The 25,553-nt window shown below is 41.6% G+C and overlaps 1 protein-coding gene across 5 annotated transcripts in view; it reads left to right on the top strand.

Annotated features, from left to right (window-relative positions):
• CACNB4 (calcium voltage-gated channel auxiliary subunit beta 4) overlaps nucleotides 1–25,553 on the top strand; it is a 275,285-nt gene that overhangs the window by 113,436 nt on the left and 136,296 nt on the right. The window contains exons 1-2 of one of the 5 annotated variants that reach the window (XM_032286415.1): nucleotides 14,761–17,755; nucleotides 19,705–19,864. The exons of 2 other annotated variants lie outside the window; for them this stretch is intronic. In XM_032286415.1, the coding sequence (XP_032142306.1) occupies nucleotides 19,859–19,864 (6 nt within the window). In that variant the 5' untranslated portion in view covers nucleotides 14,761–17,755; nucleotides 19,705–19,858. Of the gene's footprint in view, nucleotides 1–14,758; nucleotides 17,756–19,704; nucleotides 19,865–25,553 lie in introns of those variants that run through there. 2 more of the 5 variants (XM_032286416.1, XM_032286414.1) reach the window with 2 other exon arrangements.

The raw sequence follows: 25,553 nt of genomic DNA, 5'->3' as shown, positions 1-25,553 counted from the left end.
ATAATGCCATTTTATATATTTCCACAATTCATCTCCCAATCAGAAGACAACATTTTAAAATGACCTTTCAAACAGATACTAGCAAGATTTTAAATGGGCTTATCTGTCATCTTATTAAATTACTTTTTGAGTATTCTCACATTCCTTGGGAGAGTCTCTGCATACAGACATTGCTTTCTTTCCAAGGTAATTAACTGACTGCTTCCTTGTCCTGTTTGGTCGCTCAGTTGAAATCGTGGCTTCTGGTCAGAGTTGTGCCCATGGTATTTTAGATAGAATCAGAAGGTAAAAGACATCAGGATGTGTTCACTGAACACAAGATTCATCCCAGAATTTGCAGAACTCTTTATTAAAAAATTGGGGGGTGGTTTCTATGTAACAGGCTGTATGGTAGTGGTGAAGGAAGCAACAGTGCATAAGACCCGGTCTCTGTCCCCCCTGGAGCTCACGGTGTTGCCTGAGTGAGGAGGGCGCGTCGTCGTGGGAAAAGCCATTCTGGCACCTGAGGGACATGTAATCTCTAACTGCAGAGAGTTGTGCTTTTGGCAGGGAAGTGAGGTGTCTGGGCTGACTTTCGAATGACTAGTAGGAGAAAGTTAGGTGCAGGAATTTAGGCAGTGAAATAGTTTTTGAGGAACAAGGTTCAATGTGCTCAGAAACCTAGGACATGAAGTGCAAGAATTTGATACAATGAGGTAGGGCTGGGGGCTGTGTGAGGAAATTATGGCAAGAGATGAGGCTGCGCTCACCAGAAGTGGCTGGTACTTTATCCCTGAAAGAATTCAAGATTTATCTTAAAGAAAGGGAGGTGCCATGGATGTTGTGTCAACAGAGTCATCTGACTGGACTTGTAGAACATTTTGGTATTCAGATGGAAAGATAAATGGGACTTGGGAGGTGGACACAAGGGGAGGCAGGAAGACTGGTAAGGAGCCTGTCGTGGAGAACAAATTGGGTGAGCCTCAACTGTAGAAACTGAAAAAAAAGAGGAGAGGTTCAAAAGGTGTTAGGGTTGGGGGAAAACCAACAGAACACAAAGTCAGTGGAGAGGGGAAGGGAGGAGTCAAGGGTGATCCCCAAATTTTCAAATTGGACAATGGGGCGGTAATCACTCTATTTTAGAATATAGGGACTTGGTTTCAAAGGAGGCGGAGGTGAGCTCACTATTGGACATGCTGAGTCTAATACATCTGGACCATGGGACATCTGAGGAGAGAGATCTGGTAGGCAGTTGAATATGTGGTTGTAGAACTTCAGACCTATATTTGAACTGGTTGTATTTATTTATGAATAATCAGAAGATGGAACGTAGTTGAAGCTAAGGGAGAGGAGTTGAAACTATGAAATTTGAGTGATGGCCAGAGGGTGAAGAGCCCACAAAGGAAAGAAAGAAAGAATGACCCGAGAAGTAGAAGAGAAACCGTGGAGAGCCCTGCCATAGAAACCAGGGGGCAGGAGAGTTTCTAACAGATGGGAGGTCAGTAGTGTCAGGGGTCACATAAGACGAGGTTCTATCAGAAATATCAACAAAGAGGTCGTTGGCAATCTTGGCAAGTACAGTTTGAGTCAGAGATAGAGCTAAAGCCCAGATGGTTGAAACATGAAAAATGGAGAAGAAATGAAGACAGAGTGTAGAAGCACTCTCTCAGTGTTGGCTCTGAAGGACAGATAGAAATGTTGGTAGCTGGAAGAGGCAAGGCCGGGGAGCGTTGTTATTCTTTGAAGTGTTTATGTGTTAAGGCAGACAGCTCAAAGAGAGGTGTGGGTTGAAGTTATAGTCAAGAGAGTATATGGAACCAGGTTCATATTCAGAACAGATAAATTGGGATTCTGAACACGGGGAGAAGATCAATCTTAGAAGAAGAAGAGATACTTCTGCCACCAAAATGGAATGGAAAGAGGTATTTCTGGGGTGAAACAGAATATTGAGGAAATGTCCGTTTCTATATTCACCTCTTGTGGAGTAGGGGGTGGGATAATTTGCTAATGGTGAAAGAAGAGAGATGAGGTAGGAGTCTTGAGGCAATTGGTGAAGACTTTTGTGGATTGAGGGAAAACACTCATAACGGATATGGAAGGGGTGCTGGGTAGTTGCTTATGCCTCCCTCCCCTCAGTTAATAGGTTGAAATCCTAATGCCCAAGGTGATGGTATTGGGAGGTAGGGCCTTTGGGAGGTGATTGCGCCCGGAGGGTGGAGCTCCCATGATAGGATTGAGTGTCCTTATGAAAGACAGAGCCCCGCCTCTCTACCAGTAGAGGATACGACAGAGCCCCCTCTCTCTACCGCTGGAGGATCCCTCCCCTCAGTTAATAGGTTGAAATCCTAACTCCCAAGGTGTCAGTAGAGTTGGGGTTCTGCAAACCAGGAAGTGGGCCCTCCCCAGACCCTGACTCTGTGGTCTTGGACTTCTCAGCCTCCAAAGTTCAGAGAAATAAATCTTTATCGTTTAAGCCACCCAGTCCATGATATTTTTTTTTTATAGCAGCTCAAGCTAACTAAAACAGCAGTGTTGAGAGACCAGTAGAGGCCCAAGGTTATCAGACTGTTCTACATGATTTTTTTTTTTTTGGAGACAGAGGCTCTCTCTGTCACCCAGGCTGGAGTGCAGTAGCACCATCTCTGCTCATTGCAACCTCCGCATCCCAGGTTCAGACAATTCTCCTGCCTCAGCCTCCTGAGTAGCTGGGATTACAGGTGTGTGCCACCACACTCAGCTAATTTTTGTATTTTTAGTAGAGACGGGGTTTCACTATGTTGGCCAGGATGGTCTTGAACTCCTGACCTTGTGATCTACCCTCTTCAGCCTCCTAAAGTGCTGGGATGACAGGCGTGAGTCACCACACTCAGCTGCATGATATATATATAATTTGATTACCTACTCTGGTGTAGGGTGGGGAAGGTTTTTAGAGTCCACCAGGATGTGACTGAAGTAAGCACAGGAAAGGCAGATGTATTAGGTAAAACTGAAGGCATTTAGAGCCTAGAAAGTTCAGTGGGTAGAGAATGTAAGTGAATATGAATAATTGAGAGAGAAATTTAGAGGGATTAGTAGTGGAAGTCACGTCCTAGGGTAAGGAGACTGGTTTGTCTAATCCTTTGCTGCAACTGTTACCCACTTTTTGACTTTTCTTTGGAAAAAAAAAATAAAAAGACAGTAACAGTAATTTATAGCTAATCACTTGTAACAACTTCCCATTAGGATTTTAATTTACTTTGACTTCTAGATCATTTTAACAATGTGTTTTCATCTTAAGCTTCAGATCTTAAAAAACATATTTCTGTTGGTGATAAATACTTGGTAAGAAAATGGGAGTATAAAAATTATTTAATGGAATCATTTTCAAAAGGAAGGATATGGTTTCTAATGAATATATGTAGAGATTTTTCAGGCAAATTCATGCAGATGCATAAATCCTCAAGAATGAACACCAGAAAATGATACATGGTGACTGAGATATTGTCATTGGAAATGGAAAGATACAAATGGAAGACATTGAAATTGGTGGGTCACATCAAAACTGTGATTCATTCTCCTTGTGCATAGGTACTAAGTTATCTGAGTTAGCAGCATTTGTAATGACTCTAAATTTAGAAAAATAAAATAAAATGAAGAGGAGGGAAAGTGCTGGCATGGCGATTCACAGTGACACACAGCTAATGCTGAGGTGTAAACGTGTGACCTTGTGATTACACTTTTGGATATGTGTCCTGGCTTGTTAATTCCAGTTACCAAGTTTGGTGCACTTGTTAATGCTTGTTTCTTTTACTTAATTCAAAATGCCAACAAAGTGCCTTTCTTTTGGATCTATCGTTCCAATTTATTATGCTCAGGAATGTCCAGGCTTTTCTGTCTTGAGGCTTTTATGAGGATGATGTCCATGGTAGAGACAATCCAAAGGCAGGCAAAATAGCCCCTGGAGAGAGATAAACAGATGAAACTGAGTGCTCTCTTAACTCAACCAAGTTCAGAGATTGGAGTGCTGCCCCCCGCTGAGCTGCGGTAGTATACCATAAAGAGTATCATCGTCATATTAAGACTTAATTTTTGAAGTTCAAGTAGCCTATCCATTACCTGTATTGCCAATTAATTTGTACCAAGAGCTCAAGGTGGTTGGTATGATAGTGCTGATATGTTGCAGAGGTTATCTGCAGAACAAATACAATAATTCATTTGGATTCATACTTTAACTAATTTTGAAAATCCATCCATTATTTTTCTTGTTGGAAAATTGGAATGAGTTTTCCACTAATGGATCTGTTGAGGAATTCAGTTTACTTCTTGCCTTTGACCCAACAGCATACTGGTTGTCAGCACTTGGTGTTCTCCTTCCATCTCTTCCTTTCAGAAGGGGCTCTTTATGGTGGTAGGAGAGGACCACTCTGAGCACCTGAGAGGGAAAGAATCTCTGAAGCAACTCCTGCTGAACTTCCTATACTGAAGATTTGTAATAATTCAGTGTGTGGCTCCCCCTAGCCCCAGTAAGGGATTAGTCTGGAGGTGGCAGTCAGTCCAAGCAATGCTGGGAGGATCCGGCTGAGCTCAGGCTGCTGTTACGCTCGCATGTCCCGGCCAGATGGGGTTGTACCAGAGTCTGATATGAAGGGATCTTTTCTCTCTAATACCAGGCCTTCTTTTTTCTCTCTATATTTTTCTTCATTAGAATGTTAACTAACCTAGCTCTGAAAGTGAGACAAGGGTACTTCCTAAGCCCAGGTTCTATGAGGTTGATGAGTATGCTAAATGTGACCCCAATATCAATAGCTATGGATGATTCTAATATGGTGCTTAATAATATGGAGTGGAATAATTGGTGGTTTAGAGATGGGAGTGGGATTGGGGGTGGGTTGAAGGGTTAGCTGACATTTCACATCTTGGTAAACCTCACCATAAATTGGTAAATAATAATATGAACACTTATCACTGACCCATAAAATACAGACAGAGATGCTCCTTGAGTTGGAAAGAGCCATTTTGGAAATTCAAACCAGGTGCTTATTCTATCTACTATATAAATATTTCTTCCAGGTGCTGAGTATGTAAGTAAAAGGCATATCAGTGTTTAGATTACTGTCTTTTCATATGAAACAAGAGCATTCTTAGAAATGAGACTAACAGCAATGGGCACTGTTGTGTCACTCTGTGAAAGTAGATTGCACAAGGTCAATAAGTGCTTTATTAGATGTAAGGTCAGTACCATAGAGCACAATGATAGTTTAGGGACTAATGCTCTTCTTCATATGCCTGAAGAAGTGCATGTAGCAGCTTTTTTGTCCACCAGACAGGATATCTAACTGTGGTAGTCATAGCTCAGTCGTCTCATTCATTTGCCTAATAGAATGATTTTGGAATTTTTAGAAAATATAGATACTAGAACCTTTACTGAGCTTGAGTTTCTGGAGTGTAAATGGATTTTTCAAAAGCTCCACAGGTGACTCAGATTTTCTGCTGTTGTCAAGAGCAATTACCTTAGGTGCCAATATCGTAAGACTTTCCAAAAAGAGATTCGAGGCAAGAACATCACAGTGTCTGTTATTTAGATGTGAATGGACATTCCTCACTCAGAGACAGTAGGTTAAATATACTTATGAAAAAATGCAGCGTTATGTATATTCACGTTCTTGTTCATTGGCAATAAAAAAAAAAAAGAAAATCGAAGCAGTGGTAGGATTCTACTTTTTTGTATATCAAATTAACAGATTAAAAAATTAGACCCTTAGGTCCCTCCTTGTCACATTGCTGGTGATAAAGCTAAGAGCTAGCACTTCACATTGAGCTAATGGGTATGTAAACTGGCGGCATTTTTCTGTACAGCCTTTGGCAGTGTGATCAAGAGGCTTAAAAACATTCATATACTTTGACCCAAGGGTATATGGGAATCTAGCCCAAGAAAATAATCTGAACTGCAGACTAATAGAATTCCAGCATTGTTCATATGCGCAAAACAATAGAAACTGCAAAGTACATCCATATGTTGCAATAGTTTGTAATTGTAATAAATTACGTTTATGAGGAGTTTTTAGTAATGCGGGGGATCACTTATCTTGTTATTGCTAACAGAGTGCAAATTTTACATATAGCATATTCTAGATGTAAAACAAAATGCCTACAAAGATAGAAAAAGACTAAAGTATCAACAGTAACCATATTTTAGCAGTAAGACTACAAATTTTAATTCTTGCCTTTGTACTCTTTTGAATTTTCCAAGTTTTCTACAGTACCATTTTTTAAAAAACATATTTTACTTTTATAATCAGCAAAAAAGATACACTCATGAGAAATGCTTTAAAGGCAAATATTTTGTGGAAGAATTGGCTGTGGAAGATCTCACACAGGGGAATGGATCTGTGAAGGGAAGAGATTTGAGGAAGAACTTCAATAGACCAGAAAAATGCTTAAGCTGTTTTCAAGCTAGATTGTAAGCGTGTGTTTTGAGGAAAGTGTAATGAGTGGCTGAAATATGAAGTATGAGAAGTATGTTGTAGAGGTGGCAGGAGGCAAGTTGATGAGGATGGATGTAATGAAAAATATATTTCATCAATTCTCTTATGGCTTCAGAGTTGTGTGATTTTAGGAAAATTTCCTAACCCTTTGGATCTTCATGATTCGTTTATGTTTATCGAGCATATGGTCAAATGAAATAATCCAATTATCAAAGGCTGAATGTGAAAGGAAATGGACGACTCTACCGGTTATGAAATTACTTTCTTCTTCTGGGCCTTTTGTTCTTCTCCCCAAACTTTAGAAGTTGATAAGCTTGGTTGGGATAGGATAACGATTCCCAAAGCTGCTGTGTTGGTTAACATGTTAATATTCTAGAAGATATCTCTTTCAAAAGTGAACCTGTATTAGTTGAGGCCCACAAGCCATCTGCCTGACATTGTCATTTTTAGTCCAGACTTTCATGGAAAGCTCAAAAGGTACTTGGTTGAGAAAAGCTCATAATTTCTTATTAAGTTAGGTAAGTCTGATTACCATCAATAGTCTTTTTCCTATGCCTGCGTAGAGCCGTAACAATGTATTTATGAATTTCCCCTTGGTTTTTGGAATGGACCATTTGTGTTTGTTAGCATCTCTTTCGTTGCACGTTAGCATTTCCAAACCATGTTAAAACAGTTGCTCGGTGTTCAAGTAATTTGTAGGTTTCAACGTCTGGTTAGAGGAGCCCAAGAAATGTAGAGGGCATTATGATTCAATAATGCTTCTGGACCAACTAGTTATTACTTCACTATCTTGTGGTGTTGCGCATTTATTTAAAGCTAATTTGATGTTGAAAGAATAACTTAAAGGAAGGAGCTATTATAAATAATTTTTTAAAAACTAGTGTTTTTGAAAATTGTGATACTGTTGTCTTTCTCAGTTTAAAAAAGACCAGAGAATCAGGTAGTGTTTACAGCTGACTCTCCCACACGAAGTTCAGAAATCCACCGACTATAGGGGTGCTGTGAGATACGTGGCTGTGAAAGATTAATATTTGGATCTTGCTATTTCAAATTCTTCAATCTATCTTAAAAATTTGAGAGTTCATTTTCTGTTATGAAGAAAAATGCATTACTAAACAACTTGCAAAGCCCTGTGGGGGGTGTGTGTGTGTGTGACCAAAGTTATATACTTAACTTTTTTTTTTTTTTTTTTTTTTTTGAGATGGATTTTTGCTCTTGTTACCCACACTGGAGTGCAGTGGCACGATCTCGGCTCACTGCAACCTCTGTCTCCTGGGTTCAAGCAATTCTCCTGCCTCAGCCTCCTGAGTAGCCGGGACTACAGGCGTGAGCCACCATGCCCAGCTAATTTTTGTATTTTTAGTAGAGACGGGGCTTCACCATGTTGACTGGAATGGTCTCGATCTCTTGACCTTGTGATCCACCGCCTTGACCTCCCAAAGTGCTGGGATTATAAGTGTGAGCCACTGCGCCTGGCCTACTTAACTTTTTTTAAAAAAATACTTTTGGACTTATGAGACATACCTACAAATATAAGAGATCATTGATTTTTTTTTTACATTCTCATCTATTTTCTATCAGTACCAATATATATTATTTTTATTATTTGTCTGCAAATTTATATTGTTTTCTATGTAGATGATTGTTATTTTCCTTGAATATTTGATGCAAGAATCACTTCTGAGAATTGGCATTTAGCTCAAGTAATTCAGTTTGTTTCCATTTGTGCCTCTTGGGAAAAAGCTTTTTACTTAGTGCTCCAACTAATTTTCCATCCAGTACTGCAAAGGAAATGATCAAACAGACTGAGAACTAAGAGAAATTACATCAAAAATCCAAATCTTCATGAGGAATTACTAATGGACTTGGCTAAAAGGTGGTAGATAGTTTTCTCTTTGTAATGATCTACTTACACTCAAAAACTCAATAGAGTTGAAGATTTTTCTTTGAATTCATTTGGCCTTTGAAAAAGCTGTGTAAAATTGGCAGTTTATCTGTGTATGTGTTTTTAGTTCACAAACGTTTTGTTTTGGCCCCTAGTCTTTGGTTTCAGAAAGTAAGCAGGCTGACATGTGCATAGCAGTGTTCTGTTTTTAATGGGGATGATGGGTTTAGGTGGAGATTTGCTGTCCCATGCCACTATCTTGGGTTGTCAGCATTTCATGAAAGGAAAATTAGAAGAAATGATATAACCTGGTGAGGTCTTTCTTTCCTGAGTCCACTTCTTACCTTCTGTACTATTTCTCTGGTTGCCTTTATTCCTATTCTAATGACCTCAATATTTTTACTTTTATAGCTGGTATTAGTCAGGTTGAGCCACTACAACAAGAGATCCCTAAATAAAGTTGCCAAAATAAGATGGAAATGCCTTTCTCTTTCATCTAACAATGCAGAATGCAGAAGCTTCTTTATCCTACTAATTTTTCATCCTTAAGGTGAGGTCCTCATCTGTATGGTGGAAGTTGTTTCATCAGCACCTCATCAAAAGGAATGGGAAGAGAGTATATGGTAGGTAGTTAGTACAGTCAGTACCTTTTTAAGGATGTAATGTGTAAACTGGACACATAACTTTCACTCCCATTATATTGGCAAGAACACAGTCACATCTAGTTGCAAGGGAAGCTGTGAGGTATAGTTTCTAGTTGAAGAACCTTACAAAATTTTAGCCTTGCTAAAATTGAAGGTGGAATGGCTTATTGCTAAATGGAGGAAATGGAGAAAGAATACTGGGGCTTTTAGTCATCTCTGCCACCTAGAATAACAGAGGGCTCAAAGTTCAGCAGTGTGCGCTCAAACCTTCATTTTCTCCAGACCTGACACCATGTTGCAGAAACTGAAAACTTACAACCTGAGGGCTTAGACTAATCCATTGCCTGAGACAATCCTACCCATGTCTAGCGGTACTTTAAAAGCTTTAGATTTTAGGAGGGATCTAGAATGAGTGTCACTACTCTAAGTGCAGTATTTTAGAGTCAGCTAGATTTTTCTACTCCCTTGTTGAGGTTCTAGCATGCCTGGTGCCTGGTACTTGAGACATGTAGTTTCTTCAGTGAATGCTGTACTGTGAAGATTATATTATACTGCTTAGCTGGCTTTTTGCCATGTAGTTATTAAACTTCAACTATTTTTAAGTTATTGCAATAGGCACTGCATCAGAGAGGGGTATATCAACAAGATGAATAAAACATAGTTCCTGCCTTTAAGGGACACGTGCTCAGCACAGTCTTTCAAAGGTAATGCATGTTTCTCCAAAAATATATTCTGAGGAAAACACCCTAGGACCTTCATACTACCACCTACCCATTATCTACCAATATCCTCTCTTCCCACAGATTCCACCCAAGAAGAGCCCCTACCACCGACAGGAGTTCCACTCAGACCTGAATTCCTGACAGCAGTTTCCATTTTGTGTTTGTTTTCTAAATCCACAGCAGCTCTGAAATTGACCTCACAGATTCCTTGGCTCACTGACTGACTCTAAGGCCTCAAATATCTACTAGACTAGGCTGCGTGCGTTATGATGGAGGCAAGGACACCAAGGCTCACAGTGTGTGAGTTTTCTTTTCATGTTTGCTGTTCAATTCCTGTCACCAATGTTTGTTGAGGATCTTCTAGGGAATGAAGCATGTGGGATGTGAAGCTGAGTAAGACATGGTTCTTGCTCTTGAGCTGTTCATCTTGTAATGAAAGAATTACACGATTATGTGATTTGCCTACCGGTAGAGGTATGGGAGATAGAGTGTTATGGGAGTATAGGAGAAGGATTGGCTAATGTCTGAGAGGTTGGGGAAGTTAGTGACAGTTACATTTGACCTTAAAGAAGGAATGAGTTCACCAAATAGCAGTCAGGGGTAGGGGACAGAGTGAAGGCGGCCTCCCCAACAGAGGGGACATCTTGTGCAAAGTATGAAGTAGGAAAGATCATGGGGTCTTGTCCTCAAAACCAAAAAAACAAGAACCAAAAACTCTATCAATGCATTATAAATGATGTTTCCCTTGAAATAAAGACTCTCTTAAAACAACTCTATGTCACACTAGATTATTGAATTTGTAAAAATCTGAACCTGAACAGGACCATTGTGTCCCAATCAGAGCATGAGGACAGTCTGGTAGGGACCCTCTAGGGATGCTTATGTTCTAGGTTTCCTTAGCTCTAAAAAACTACCCACATTTCACTTTGTGAGCTCTTGTGCCAGTCGCTGTGCTGTTTTGTCAACCAAAGTGCAGAGGTAGCCAAGGAGCTCAGGGCCATCATGAATTATTCACGTATTTGTGGAAAGCCCATGTGCTAGGCAGTGGGAATATAATGGTGTGTACAAAGATATCCTGGTCTCTCTCCCCACAGAGCTCACATTTAAGAGACAGCTATTAATTCATCGATTGCACTAATGCAAGCTAATGTGGGTGGACTCGGGGGAGTTGTGGAGTTCTAGGCAAAGGGCTCAGAAGCAACAAAGCCCAGTGGTGGGAAGGGGTGTGATGTGTCCAAGAAGGACAGCTTGGAGAGAGTGAAGGGGAAAGGCATGCAAAATAAGGGCTGTGAGAAGAGAAGTGTTAGGGCCACACTGCACAACAGACCTTGTTAAGGATTTGGGTTTTTCAGTGGGAGGCCATTGAAAGATTTTGAATTGGAGCTGATTGATTTTTGTTTATAGGAAATATTAGGCGCTAAACAAGCATTTATGGATGTTTATTACTAATCATGTTATCGAATCAGAGAGAAAAACTCCTGGGAGGGAAAAAACATAAATTGTTACCTAAAAGCAGTAACAAAATAGAAAACAAAGTTTAACTAATTTTACGTTAAACAGTTTTGTTTACTCTTTATGGCAAATCTGGAGTCATGGAACTGAAGGAGTCCCACCTTTTGAGGAGGTGGTTTGCCCACGGCTGAGTAGTAAGTTGGTGGCTGATTCATTTCTGCCCTGCTCTGTGAGCGACACTGTTCCTTTCCTTCCCCCTTTCCTGCCTCCCACTCCTGCTGAAGCTTTGCAGATAAGGAATCAAATTACTCTCTGGCTCTCATCAGAGCTTCTCAAAATGTGAGCACTTTGATTGCAACCCTCTCCTTTGTTCAATTTCTGTCTTTGGGATCTCCAGTGTTGCTGCCATGCCACCCCTGTCTGTCCCCAGGGAGATGCCATCATGTCTCAATGATCTTCACATCCCAGCCTCTCTTTGAATTGTGGACCAGTCAACAATTCAAAGCTGTAATTGGTATATTAGCACTGATAGTAATATCAGCTAAATGATATGTAGGCAATTGGAAGGTGACCAGCTGAACTAGTGTCCTAGGTTCGTTTTGGAGAACAGTGGAAAGTAAAGTTGTGTAGCATTCATGAAAATTGTGGCTTTATGGAATGTTTTTTCCAAAAGATTGGCTCTTTTTTTTTTTTAACTGAAATTTTAGAAAGTGAGAGCTTTCTGAGTAATACATCAATCATGGGGAGGGATCTGTCATTTTCTGGCAAGTTGAATAGGCCATGGGAATTTTTTTTTACCTTACCTACACTCACTGTCTTATGAATTATGAAGTATTATTTTTCCTGAAGCCATCAAGAGTGGCAGGGAGGAGGGGAGCTGATCCATATATTCACTCTTCTTCTGCGCATCGCTAGGGTTTTCTGTCTCTGCCTCTTTATCCCTGTCTCTGCTTGTTTCTCTCTGCTGTTCTTCTTCTTTTCTTGCCTCTTTGGCATGAACCAGCATAGCATTTGGTTACAGGATTTTCATGGGGACGGTGTTCTGGGCAGTGGTTTGTGACAGGGTGGAAGAGTTCAGGAGTGGCTGGTAGGGGGTGATGGAGCAAGAGGCCAAGCAATTGAGGAGGCCAGTGGGAGAGCACTGGGTACACCCAGGTACAGAGGAAAGATGCAGAGTTCAGTGGGGCGGCTAAGGGCGGGGGAGCTGTCAGGAGGTGGAGGAGGTCTGGGCAAGCATGACAGCCTTGGCACGAGGAGCAGTCAGCCTGGCCAGATAGAGCAGGTAGGCAGCCAGCAGGAGCTGGCATGAAGGTAGGAGGGCAGCAGGAGGCAGGATGCTGGGCTCAGCTCTGGTGGCTGAGACCTGAGACTTAGGTGGGATTGAGAGGACCAGGGCAGCATCAGGGGCAAGGGTTAGGAATCCCATCCCAGAGGCAGGGGCACGAGGGCTTCAGGCCAGAGCCCAGGTGGAGAACAAAACAAAAAACTCCAGACAATACATTCCACTTCTAGTATCCTCTTCTGTAGTTCTCTGAGGCTGAACTTAGACCTTACCACCTAGTTAGGCATGTCCTGAGTCTCTTGGGGCCCCATCTATACCAGGGAGATAATGGTTTTGAAATTAGTGAGTTAAGATATGAAATATACATAGGAGGCAGCATGAGAATCACCACAGCAGCCCAGTGCTTGTGGAGCACCGTTGGTGCCAGGCACCCATCCGAGCATTTTATTAGACCAAGGCTTTTAATCTGCGCAGTCTTCTTGATAGAATCCTCATTTTGTAAGTGAGGAAATGGAGGCACAGGAAGGCAGAGTAGCTTGCTGAGTGTTACGCTGCTGGGAAGTGGCACAGCTGGGATATTCAGGCAACCAGCTCCAGGGTCCCTGCTCATCACCACCTTGGTTCATGGTATTCCTGTTACACATCATAGGGAGGACCATTCACACGGGGTGCATGGGGTGCTTGGAGCTGCGCAGTGTGGGCTCTCCTGATTCCATACTACTGGCCTTAAAAAAATTAAAAAGGCCAATTCTTCCACGCTGCCTCCTATGTATCTTTCATATCTTAACTCGCTAATTTCAAAACTATTATCTCCATGGTATAGATGGGGCCCTGAGAGACTCCGGACATGCCAGCCTAGGTGGTAAGGTCTAAGTTCAACCTCAGAGAACTACAGCAGAGGATACTAGAATTGGAATCTATTGCCTGTAGTTTTGTGTTTGTTTTGTTTTTATTCACTTGTCTGCCCTGTTGCTACCACCTGTCTCATGGGCTCCAGGGAGGAAACAGGGGTATGATATTCATCCTTCCAATGCCACACAGATTTCTAGAGGCAAAGGAGTGGAGTGGTATTACTTGCAGAGCGGAAGATGAGAAAAGTCATCTGGGACAATGTAGTCACTTAGTAAAATTTAAACAAAAAGAACAAAATAATTCCCAAGGCTGAACTGGCAAACAAAGACCTTGGGCTTCTGTTTTAGCCCATACAGCCAACAAGAGGGCTAGCCTTGGCTGAGGTTGAGCAATATTCCTTTGTCTCTTCTCTGCGCTCTTGCAGTTCTGCTACAGAACACAGCTACATCAGCCTTGAAAAGTTAAATTCCCGAGAAATTTAAGTGGAAAATTAGAATCAAAATTGCCTTTTGCTTCTTAATCTTCACTGGTTGTCTTGATCATGGCTATCTAAATCTCATAGCTAATCATCTCACTTTTGGCTTTTCTCTCTTCTCTGCCCAAACAAATGGAAAACAGAAATACTTATCCCTTGTACTCTACTGTCAATTTCATGGGTTTGCTCTATGACAAAACCCAGCACTGGGTAAGGAAAAGGGACATATATTTATATCCCTAAGTTTGAAGTTCATGAAAACTAACTGAAAATAATGTTACCTTGTGATACAAAATAGAGCTTTTCTAATTTGTTGAGGGCCATGCCATTTCCTCCACTAAACTGAGCTCAGTTGAGGCATTTGTCAATTGCAAGGACACCTTCCCCATTATGAATCACGTGGCATTTATAAACACAGAATCATAGAGACGATGCTTTTTCATAGGCTGTTTTGACTTTGAACGGTTGATCATAATGAGAGATAACTGGAAAAGAGGTGGGTCAGAAACACATTCATCAGGGCAACCTCAGAATTGGAGGCAGCCTCCTGGAGGCTATGTCGTTTTCGAGGCTATTCAGTAATGAAAGGTAGGTGGGTTTCTGGGAAGCACCAACACAAGACTTGTTCTTGCTGTAACCTCAGGTAACCTCAGGTGGGAGAAGTAGGCCAGAAACAGGGTGGTTTCTCTTTCGTCTTTTTGACCATCATTCAACTGGAGAACTGTTAAAGTCCAAACCAAGAGGGTGCCAGTGTCTTGGTTGCTTTTCACCTCCTGCTGCAGTGAATTATGAAATTTGGCCCTAGAAACTTGAACCTGCTGGAATCCATAGATCCTTTTACTAAAAGCTGGGGACTGGAGGTGATCTGAAACAGGCCGGAAAACTCCCAGGGACCTCTCACTACTTCTCAGCCTGGTCTCAGTTTAGAGAAGCTTGGGACAGTGATAGTCAGTTCTAAGATCTTTCTAGAGTTCTGAGCTCACTTTTCTGGAACTTCTTAGAGTTCGTTTGCAGAGGTTCAGAGCTGAGTGTCTCACTGGGGTTCCTTAGCTCGAGTATTGGGTTGAAACCCTTAGGTAATTCACAGGTGAGGTGCTGATTCTGTGTAGATCCAGACTCTAAGAGAAGACTGCCCAACTCGTGATCTGATTTTTAGTTATCAGCTGTGGGTGAACAAAATGACTTCTGATTGGATAACTTTTTAGAATGGAAAGGGGTCAGAAAAATAGGAGTTTCCCCACCAAAGTGACTTCTCAGTATTTCACCAGATTCCTCTTGGGAACTCTCCTACTGCCCCTCATCTTGAAAACTCTATCAAGGAGGAAGTGGGGAAGGGACACTCCAGTATAGGACATATGGCTTTGAATAAAGTAATTGAACCTTTCTAGGCACTGAAAGGGCCAGCTAAGGTGACTCTTGGTGTTCTCCCACCTCTTAAACAGTTTGTGATGCTGAGTCCAGCATATTTCTGACTTCCTGGGAAGCAGGCAGAGCCAGGCTGCCCCTGCTTCACATCTGTTCTTAGAGGGGGTTGGGTGTAGCGGCAACCACAGGCTGGTATGTGATCCAGTGCCTCCCTGCTAACATCCTGCCCCAGTCACTGACTGACTGCATGCATTAGGGTACTGTAAAGTGAGCCCCTGCTCTTTAAAACTTCCTTTAGGCCCTCAGATTGGCCATAGAGAGCACTCCACAGCAGCCATCCACAGAAGAGCTGAGCTATGTAGTTTCTTCAATTGGGAACAATTTCTCTCATCTTGATGAATTGTGAAAGTGGGCTGCCTGTGTCTTCTCCCGTTAATTTAGATGTCCATTTTAACACAATCGGGGAACACCTGTACTTACAATTGAGGTGGTAAAGTAGGGAAATGGTCTGGAGAATTTAAGAGAAAAAGAGACCCCCTTGTCTCAGTTTTCTGTTGATTCTGGATGAAATATCATCTGGCTGTATTAGAGAGTTAGTTGAAATAAGAGTCTGACCCATGAATTTGAGCACAGCAGCCCTTTGATCTGGTCCTCTTGTTGTATGGGAGAGGGAACCGAGGTTCCACCTGGGTAAGGACTTGCTCCGACATGCATCCTTGTTGACAGGTAGAGCCAGCACTGGGTTTCTCTCTATGGAATCCCATTGACTGCACTCAACCTCTGCTGCTGTCCTCCCTCCATGGGGGCACAGTCTCAGAGGTGACAATCTGTATGAACTCTACATTTTGGGATTCTGAAGGACAGCAGAGTCTCCTGGTCATCATTTGTATTTGGAAGCAGACTGAGTATTGATACCACTCCCAAGGTGTGCAACTCTGATGGAAAGACATGAACAGGTCAGCACAGACCTGGAAGAACTGTGCTCTGCTCAGCAGTTGTAGCCCTTGTGTTGTTTATTATTTTTGATTCAAGTTTGTTCCTTTAAGAGTTACGCTTTTCAGAGCTACTGGCTGGAAGGACAGGCCTCCTTTCCTAGGTCCAAGGCCAGCCAGTTACTCCTGTGCTGAGCTCCCATGAACTGCAGCCAATGCCTTCTGGCTGACAAAGCAGCTTCTCAATGGTAAGTGTTTATGTTGCACTTTAGATTTGCAGAGTTCTTTCCCTAAGTTGTTTCTTACCTCATTTTGGTGGGTGAAGAAACCAGAGCTCATCGGGGTGGTGACTGACTGGTCTAGAGTCATCTGACCAATTAGTGGTGAAGCTGATACAGGGGACTCAGAGCCTCTGAGTTTCTGGGTCATGACTTACCCAGTCAGTTACGCAGCTTCTCTAAAATATGTTCTTTGTCCCTCATCAGCTTCTTTGTCCCCCTGAACTTAGCTGGCTTCTTTTAGAGTGGGCTATAAAGCTTTCCTGTTTCAAAGCTGTAGCTTTTTCTTATTGGTTGACCAGAAAGCTCTAAGTACCTAGAGAAACTCCATGCTAGGCTGCTGCGATGTGGGACCTGTCCTAGGTCAACCTGAGTTGTGGTGTGGCAGCAGCAGGGGGAGGGAGCAGGACGTTTCTATTTGGGTTTTGGAGAAAAGATCAATGCCCTTTCAGGATCATCAAGATTTATGCGTGGGAAGGTGATGAAGAATTTACATGAAAACATTGGCCGTTGCTTAAAGTTGATTAAAAATTCAACTGAAGAGCACTAAAAAATTTGCATCTAAAAGTTGAGAGGTTTTTGGCTCCCTTTTCAAACTTCACCAGTTGGGACACAGAGCTATATTTTTACCAGTGAGGCAGAGAGACGCCAGTGAGAATATTGAAAACTTTGACTATAGAAATTCCCACAAGAAATCTTACCATCTGTTTATTCTAGTCATTTTTTTCTTCACCTTGGGCTTAAAAAATTTTTTTATGACTCATTGCCCTTTTGACTTAAATGCGTCTGTTAATTACAGATGCTGGATGAGATGAGTATCTGTTTACCTGTCTTTACATGATTTCTCTGAAAATAAAATCTTCCCTTTGCTCCCCTCTCCAATTGTGAATTTAATTAAGAAGATGAGCAGTTGTGTTTGGAGTATTCAATAGTCTGCCTTTCCAAACATTCCACACAGCCGTTTGGATATTGATAAGTGTTTATTGTAGAACTAACAATACAGGCGAAACAGGAAGCAGCTCTTTGCTGGGTAGGATGCTCCACTCTCCGAGGGAACGCTCTTCAGCTGACTGAAGCAGGGAAGCCGAGCCAATCAGCGGCCGCTTTCCTAGCTCAGTCACCAGTCTGTGGTTGAGGAAGGGTTTTGCTTTTTGTGCTCTGTACTGGGAAGGCAGATAAAATGCCAGGTCTGGACTGCCTCTGGGGATAACCTCACCCTGTGGGATGTGAATGAATAGCATCTTGCCTGGTGAATCCACAGGAATTGATAAGGCAGGCGCAGTTTTCCCAAACAGGCCTTTTCTCTTTAAGCTCTAGCTGTGGTTTCTGCAGCAATTTTGTTTTTGCCTTGAAAGAGGTGTTCTGGATTATCAGACCTCCATGTATGACAATTTGTACCTGCATGGAATTGAAGACTCGGAGGCTGTAAGTATTTTCATAGATAGCTAATTCCCTCTCTCCTCCTCTTCCTCCTCCCACTATTCCCTCCACCCCCCCTCCCTTATTTCTTAGGCAACGCAGGGAACATGGAGCAGAAAGCTAACATCATTCTGGGGCTTGCTGACTGCTTTGTAAATGTTCTCTATATAGTTTATAGGTAACTGAAATTATTTATTGTCAAGCAGTAAAGAAATGAGGGCGATGGCAAAGCATCTAAGAGTGTAGGCTGCTTGAATTTATACCTTACCGGGTCCACGTCTGATCTCACCAGGGGTAACTGCTCCTTGTAGACTGGTTTAAACTATGCAGAAAGTGCCTGTGTTTTCCAATAGCAGGGTCCGTAGAAAAGCCTTATTCATTATATAATACACATTGTTTGTTGAGCTAGCATGAATGGAAGTTCCTAAGCTCTAGCTGTATTATTATGTACTTTCTGGCCAAACAAGCAGTGCAGATCTACTGCTTCTTTGTTAAGGAAATCAGATGCAAGGGTTGTGGCCATCAGGCACCCCAGTGCAGAGGCAGTCGGCAGTGTTCCTATACTCCACCTTGGAAGAGTGAAGTAGACTCACGTGTGTTTTGGTTTAGAGAACTGGGCTCCTTTTCCCCCCTAGGTCAGGCTCATGCAATCTATTAAAATCAGGATAAAATAATTTTCTGAAATCCATAAAGTCATACCATAGAATGCTAGCTTTTGAATATAGGGTAAAGCTGTTAATGGAATCTTTCTTTTGACTCTTGCTGGTGGTAGTTCCTATTTTTTTCATCAATACACAGAAACCTTGCAAGGTAGATGGTTGGGGGTGGTTAATGGGAAGTGCCGTGGGGAGTCTGAATTTTATGTGAGTGCAGTGCCATACATGTTGCTACATTTGAAACAGGAGTGTGTTATATAAGATTCTCTGGCTAAACCACCAAATAAACAGGTTATAACAACAACAACAAAAAAACCCCTGTGGTATACGTCAATGCAGACGTATATGTCAAATGATGCGCTATCCATGAAAGATAGAAATCCTCAGTTCTGTTAAGGCATTCCATTTTTCCATCCTGTCTGTGTGTTTGCTCTAACTCTAACTCTGTTTCCGCAAAGTCTCTCTGCATGTTGCTCAACGTGCTCGTAAATGATCAGACTGTCAGTGTATTGCAAGGGACTGTAGTTCAAAACATTGGCGGCTGAAATCAAGAAGGTCCACACTTGCAGGTGGGATGGGGAAATGGCAAAGGCAATTACAGGAGTTGAGTAAGCCAGCTTCCCGGGCTGGGCTCTTCAGAAGGCCTGATCATTTCTTCTACCCCTTCTCTTCACACTCAGTTATGAAACCTATGATACCTTGCGAATTCTAAGTTTTCTTTTCAGCCATTGATTTTCAACTTGGGCAGGCAGGATATTGCACTGAAGTGAACTGGCATCGTTTAGAAATGCCTTTAGAAACTGGCTGCTGTGAAGAGTTGGATAGGAACTAAGGTATCCAGCTCCTTGTTCTCCAGAACTGTATAAATTTCAGATGCACTGGTTCAGAGGGGAGCCATTATAAGTATGAAAACATTTTTTTTTTTTTAAATTTTGCCTTTGGGTCCAGTCTCACAGGACAGTTGAGTTTTCCTGTAGGGTGGGAAGTGAAGGTGCAGTGACTTGACTCAGTGGCGGTAGTTGATGGAGGGTAGTGCTAGGTACTGCAGTGCTGTACTCCTGGTGACTCAGTGGTGGCCAGCAGGCTGACATCCTCCGGGCTGTGCACATCCGTGGAGATGAGGAAGGTGGGAAACCTGAGGAGTAGAGATGGGCATCTGGCCAATCCTGAGTGAGAGTATGGGAGGCTTTCAGGTGGGAGGGATTGAAACCGTGTCACATAAATCAGAGGGGAAGACAGAGGTGTTCGGAGGGGTGAACTGACTCTGAATGCTCATTTGAGTTTATTTGTTTTTATAAGGAAGAATAATGTGATGTGTTACCCAAGATGGTGTGAACAGAGCTTCAAGCCAATGGAGAAGACTAGGCCTAAATAGCTGACCTGGTGAAGTGACACATAAAGCCACACCTGGAGTGCCACCTCCTCAGCAGTCTTTCTCAGTGCCAATGCATTTATGGCTGTAAGTGTGGGGGTTGCCTAGACTGAAGCAGAGCTCTTGGAACAGGTCTGGTGGATAGGCGTGGAGAGGCTTTTCTCAGTTGGCCAGCTGCAGTCCGAGAATATACAGGCACTAAGAGCTGAGACCGGCACTTCAGTTGGGGGTGGGGGTTGGGGAACCCATCCGTATATGTCCTGCCGCTCTGTGCTGTTGAAAATGTCTTTGTGGGGTCTGTGGGGGTTAACCTGTGTTAAGTGATTATTTTCAATGTTTTCACACAGTAAGCTTGTAATAAGATCATCTCACCTAGGGACTATTTTATTCTGAATAAGAATAAAGCATTATTATGCACTGTTAGCACCTGACGTCCCCACAGTAGGAGAGGGATTTTGGTACTGTGATGCAAGGCTTTGCCTAAGAGTCTGGTCCAAAAGTAGATATTATGCTCCCAGTGCCCTAGATTTTAGTTTGTAACCTCTGTGTTTCACATACTGTATATATGAAGCGAGAGGAAAAAGAAACATGCCGGAACACACTTGAGTCTGGCGTTTTAGATTCTTGAGTCCTGTGGAACCTTTTTGGGCAAGGCCATTAACTTCTGTTCTGATGTGCAGGAGGGTAGTTAGGAATCTGGATTATAAGGAAGTGCAAAAGATCATTCGGCGCCCCACAGCAGGGCCCTGCTTCTGAATAGGAGATTTCGCACAGAACGTCACATCACTTCTTGTGTTACCTTGACGTGGATGACGGAGTGTGTGCTTCCAGATGAGCCCATACCTAGCCCAGGCTGGTTCCAGTGGATCATGCACATCGACTCTTCCTACACTGGCTGCTGTATAAGAGCTGCCTATTCTAACTTCACTGTCCCTGCTGTGTCTTAATACAAGTCCTGGTGGTCAAGATATTTTTCATGGACAGAGCCCCTCATGTGCACTATACTATGTGTTTTCATCCGATTTACAGTAGATTTCATTAGATCTGCTCTTTAGTGTGTACACATATTTCATAAATGGATTCGTTGTGTATTTGGATGTTTGCGGAATTATTCTGGGAATAGATTTATTTTTTCATTCATCAGGTTTACTACATAAACAGAGGGATGTTCTTATAGGGATCCATGGAAGCAGCAGAGAAAGTTACCAAAAACCTACCACCCAGAAATAGTCGCTGTTAATATATTGCTACATACCCTTTCAGATGATCAATGCACATATATGTAAATAGGTCAGTCTCAACCTGCTACTGTGCATTGCATCCTATTCTGTTTGATGCTGTTCTCACTTGAGAAAATGTTGAGCACACTAGGACTAGAACTGGCCTGCACAGGAGACGCTTTGCAAAATTTAGTGCTCCTACATGGACCTTCTGCAATTGTGAGCAACTTGAAATACAGATTCTTAGGGTATTTTGTAAAGTGGTGCCGGGGTTAGTTGCACATAGAATTAATATTTCATTTCCCTGACACAATTGCTTCCATTTCAAAATGCTGAAACTCTAAAGCATATAGAAGCAGAGACCTGATCTTTTCCTGTGAAAAAGATGATCAGATCATCATTCAGGCAATTTCCAGAGAGGAAAATATAGTCTTTAAGTGTTTTTCAATCATAGAAAGGAATCATAATATATTGATTAATACTGTTAGAAATTTTATGTATGTAAAAGTTACAGCAAAGGTAAATGTTACAAACTTAGTGTATATGTATAACAGTATCTGAGTGTATAAATAAAAGCACATATTTAAATTTACATGTACCTACACATTATTATAAGGATAGTTTTGAGTTATTTATTTAAACTACTTGTTTTCTGTAAGCTGTGGAACTATGTATCTTTGTCTCAATGTCTGCATGCATGTGTACTGTTCACCCTCATACCTTCATTTACATTCGTAGACAGATATGTTCCATGCTTTACTAATTGATGGTTAATGCTAAGTGGGAGATTTCTACTGTGGAGCTTTTGGAGAAGGAAAATTAACTGCTTATGATGTGAACAAAGATACTCAAGAGAGTTGAAAGGCAACACAGCCACAAGAGAATAAAGGATTGCTCCTTTTAAAGATATAGTAAACTTATTTTAAATATGAAGATAGGTCCTTGTGCTTGCTAGGGAGGCAGATAAACTTCAGACAAAAGGATTTGTGTGTTTAGGGGCCTTCAGAAAACACTCTAGGGATTTAAGGATTAGATTTCTTTTGGAAACAAGAACGCCAGAGGTCTCTATGGTTTGGTAGATCAGAGCATCCTTTCTAGGGTCAGAAAGTCTTTCTGGCCTATTTGTAGAGAATGAAGACTGATCTGTAAGAGAATCCAAGGACTGGATACTGGCATCTCTGACCAGAGAAGAAAACCAAATGTTGCTCCTGGTTTGTGTAAGAAATTTGACTGAGAAACTCAACTCGTTTTACTCAGCTGAGCTATGTTGGTATTTGGCTAGGGTGTGTTAAGTAAATGATGAACAGAGCTTTCACTTAAGTCGGTCAATTTTTAGCAATGATGGTTTTCTAAAATGTATATTGAACTTATTTCTAGATATAATTGGCATGGAGCTAAAGAGAGAAATTCCTTGAATCTGATCAGATCCCATGAATTTGCTGTTCCAACTTGTCGATCTTGCTGGTTTCTTGTTAATTTTCCATTTTTTGAGTCACAGAGGCAAGAATTCAGATCAGTCCTTGCCGGGTACTTCCATGTCTCCTTTTCTGCTGTTGTTGTTGTTATTATTATTATTATTATTATTATCATTAGACTGTGATGAGTCAATCCAGGATTTTAGAATATGGACCTATGACTCCCTTTGTATGTACTCAATGAACATTCCATTATTCTGTGGTGTAAGACATTCTATATGAAGGTCAGCAATAATGGTGAAAAACCATTCTTTTAGGCTGAAGGTGGGGAGGCATCCCATTGCCTTAGCTCTTCTCTTTCTATGGGGTTCAGCTTGGACCTTTTTTCTATGTCCACAGGTCTCCCATTCCGGTCACCATGTCCCCTTTACTCTCTCTTACCCAGGTGAACAAGGCCACCTAAGGAGGACAAGAGGATATAACTGGGCTGATTATCATTGTTCATTCTCTTCTCTTCCTTCTCCCACTAGTCCTTTACAGTAATCATCAGGCCATGAAATCAGATATCCATGACGTTAAGTTAAAAATTGTACCAAGGAAGCTCTACAGATACAAGCTCTGTGTTCTCGTCTTCATCGGCTGATTTAGGGGCTTTTCATGTGTTTGTACCAGTCTATGGTGGCTGTGAAAACAGCAACAGCTGTAAAGCCACACTGGAAAAAAGACATTCGTTGGGTGGATGCCTGAGTTCTCACATGAGGCTGGGGCACTGCTGAGTAAAGCTAGTGTTCAGAACAACTTAGTGTGTAAAACCCAAGGGAGTTTACAGTTCATATAAAATGATGACAGCAGATTGGGAGTTGTAGATTTTTATGCATTGGACTTTGAGCTTTTTAAGACTTTGAAGGGCATGAGTCTAAGATAAAACTGTGTGGCTATTTTTACAGTACATATCGGTATGCCAAAAGAAGGTAGCCCAGATAGCTCACGCGACAATCTTTGAGATCTAAATAGACCTCGAAATACTTGCTCTTGCTCTACATTTTATATTCTTTATAACATGACTGCATAGTTTTAGTTATAAATATTTCCCTCTCTTTTTAAATGGTGCCATGTTATCTATACTTCCTGTGTTCTTTTTTTTTTCTCTTGTGTCTGTCATCAGAAATATTGAAAAGTCTTATATTTAAAACAGGATGTTTTGAATTTGCATTTAGCCTTTTCATTCAGAGGAGTTGATCTAAAGGATCCACTCAGACATGGAGATTGGCAACTGTCAATTACTCAGGAGCTTGTCTGTGTAGTTTGTAAAAAAAAAAAAAAAAAAAAAAATCAGTTGTCTTTTTTGCCTTTCTTATGCCTATTATTCCTTAATCTCTCTTTTCTTTTTAGCTTGAGCATCATATAGGGAAAAGATTCTGACCTTCAGTGTTATTTCTATTGCAGCTTTGTTGAAAAGTTTGGTGAGTGATAAGGTTGAAGTTGAAATTGTTTTTAGATCTTTTTTAATCTCCATAAAACTTAAATTTTGTCTTCTATTGGGCATATCTGTCATCCAGGAGAATTTCAGTTTACTTTTTGTGCTTTGTATTATGAAAAAAATAGTGTAGTATAATAGTGTCATGATCAAAAGTGGAGAAAGACAGGCACGGCGGCTCACGCCTGTAATCTCAGCACTTTAGGAGGCACAGGTGGGTGGATCACTTGAGCTCAGGAGTTTGAGACCAGTCTGGGCAACATGGCGAAACCCTGTATTTACAAACAAAACAAAACAAAACAAAACAAAAAAACTAGCAGGGCATGGTGGCGTGTGCCCGTAGTCCCAGCTACTTAGGAGGCTGAGGCAGGAGGATCCCTTGAGCCCAGGAGGTTGAGGCTTCAGTGAGGTGTGATCATGCCACTGCATTTCAGGCTCAGTGACAGAAGGAGACCCTGTCTCAAAAAAAAAAAAAAAAAAAAAAAAAAAAAAGTGGATACAGTGCCATATTGCCAGGGATTGAAGATTGAATTCTGACTTCTCCTTTCCTACCTTGTGGCCGTGGGCATATTTCTTTTTTTTGTTGTTTTTCCCAAGATGGAGTCTTGCTCTGTTGCCCAGACTGGAGTGCAATGGTGTGATCTCGGCCCACTGCAACCTCTGCCTCCTGGGTTCAAGCATTTCTCCTGCCTCAGCCTCTCGAGTAGCTGGAATTACAGGTGCCTGCCACCACACCTGGCTATTTTTTGTATTTTTAGCAGAGACAGGGTTTCACCATGTTGGCCAGGCTGGTCTTGAACTCCTGACCTCGTGATCCACCTACCTTGGCCTCCCAAAGTGCTGGGATTACAGGCGTGAACCACCGCGCCTGGCCTGAGTATATTTCTTAAACTTTCCATGTCTTGGTTTCCTCATCCCTGTCAATAATAATAGAAGTTACTTTTTGGGTGGTTTCGAAGATTAAGTTAGTTAATGTGTATAAAGCCCTTAAAAGCAGATACATGTTATCTGCCATTATTGTTATACACATAATGAATGTAGTTAACAGTTTCAGTAACTAAACATACCCCTTCCTCTATGGGTTCCGATAGTCCCACCAACTTCTTTGTTTTATTTTCAGAGCCCATACATGGTTTTTGACAGTGATTTCCAAAAATCTTATAGTGGTTGACAGGTAAAGGAATTCAGTAATCCCCTAAGGCCCTATGGTTAGGTCATTGTATTTTGTTTTAGGAAAGCAGGTGGTAAAATGTAATTGAAAGAATGCTGGGAATTGGAAATCTTGGTCTTTGCCACTTTTTTTTTTTTTAACTTTAAATTCCAGGGTACATGTGCAGATCTTTCAAGATTGTTACACAGGAATACACATGCCACAGTAGTTTGGTGCATCCATCCCCCTGTCACCTACATTAAGTATTTCTCCTAATGGCAAGTCACTTAATCTCTGACTCAATGTTTCCCTCTTATAAAATAAATAAGTTTGAGTAGATCATTTTCTAAGGTTTCTTCACATCCAAACTTTTGTACTTTTTCCTGATAAGCCGTTTCTTCAGTTAAGATAAAAATGTCACCATATGCCATTTGCTTTTTGAAGCAATCAGTTACCAAGGTGCTTTGTACATAATGAGTAAAGTGTCAGTGTTTGGACCTTGAGTCTGGATGTT

This window comes from Sapajus apella, unplaced genomic scaffold, assembly GCF_009761245.1.
Source record: "Sapajus apella isolate SASKATOON/1434 unplaced genomic scaffold, GSC_monkey_1.0 scaffold18, whole genome shotgun sequence".
Lineage (NCBI taxonomy): Eukaryota > Metazoa > Chordata > Mammalia > Primates > Cebidae > Sapajus > Sapajus apella.
The sequence above is the reverse complement of the archived record's forward strand: the minus strand, read 5'-3'. Positions and strand labels throughout refer to the sequence as shown.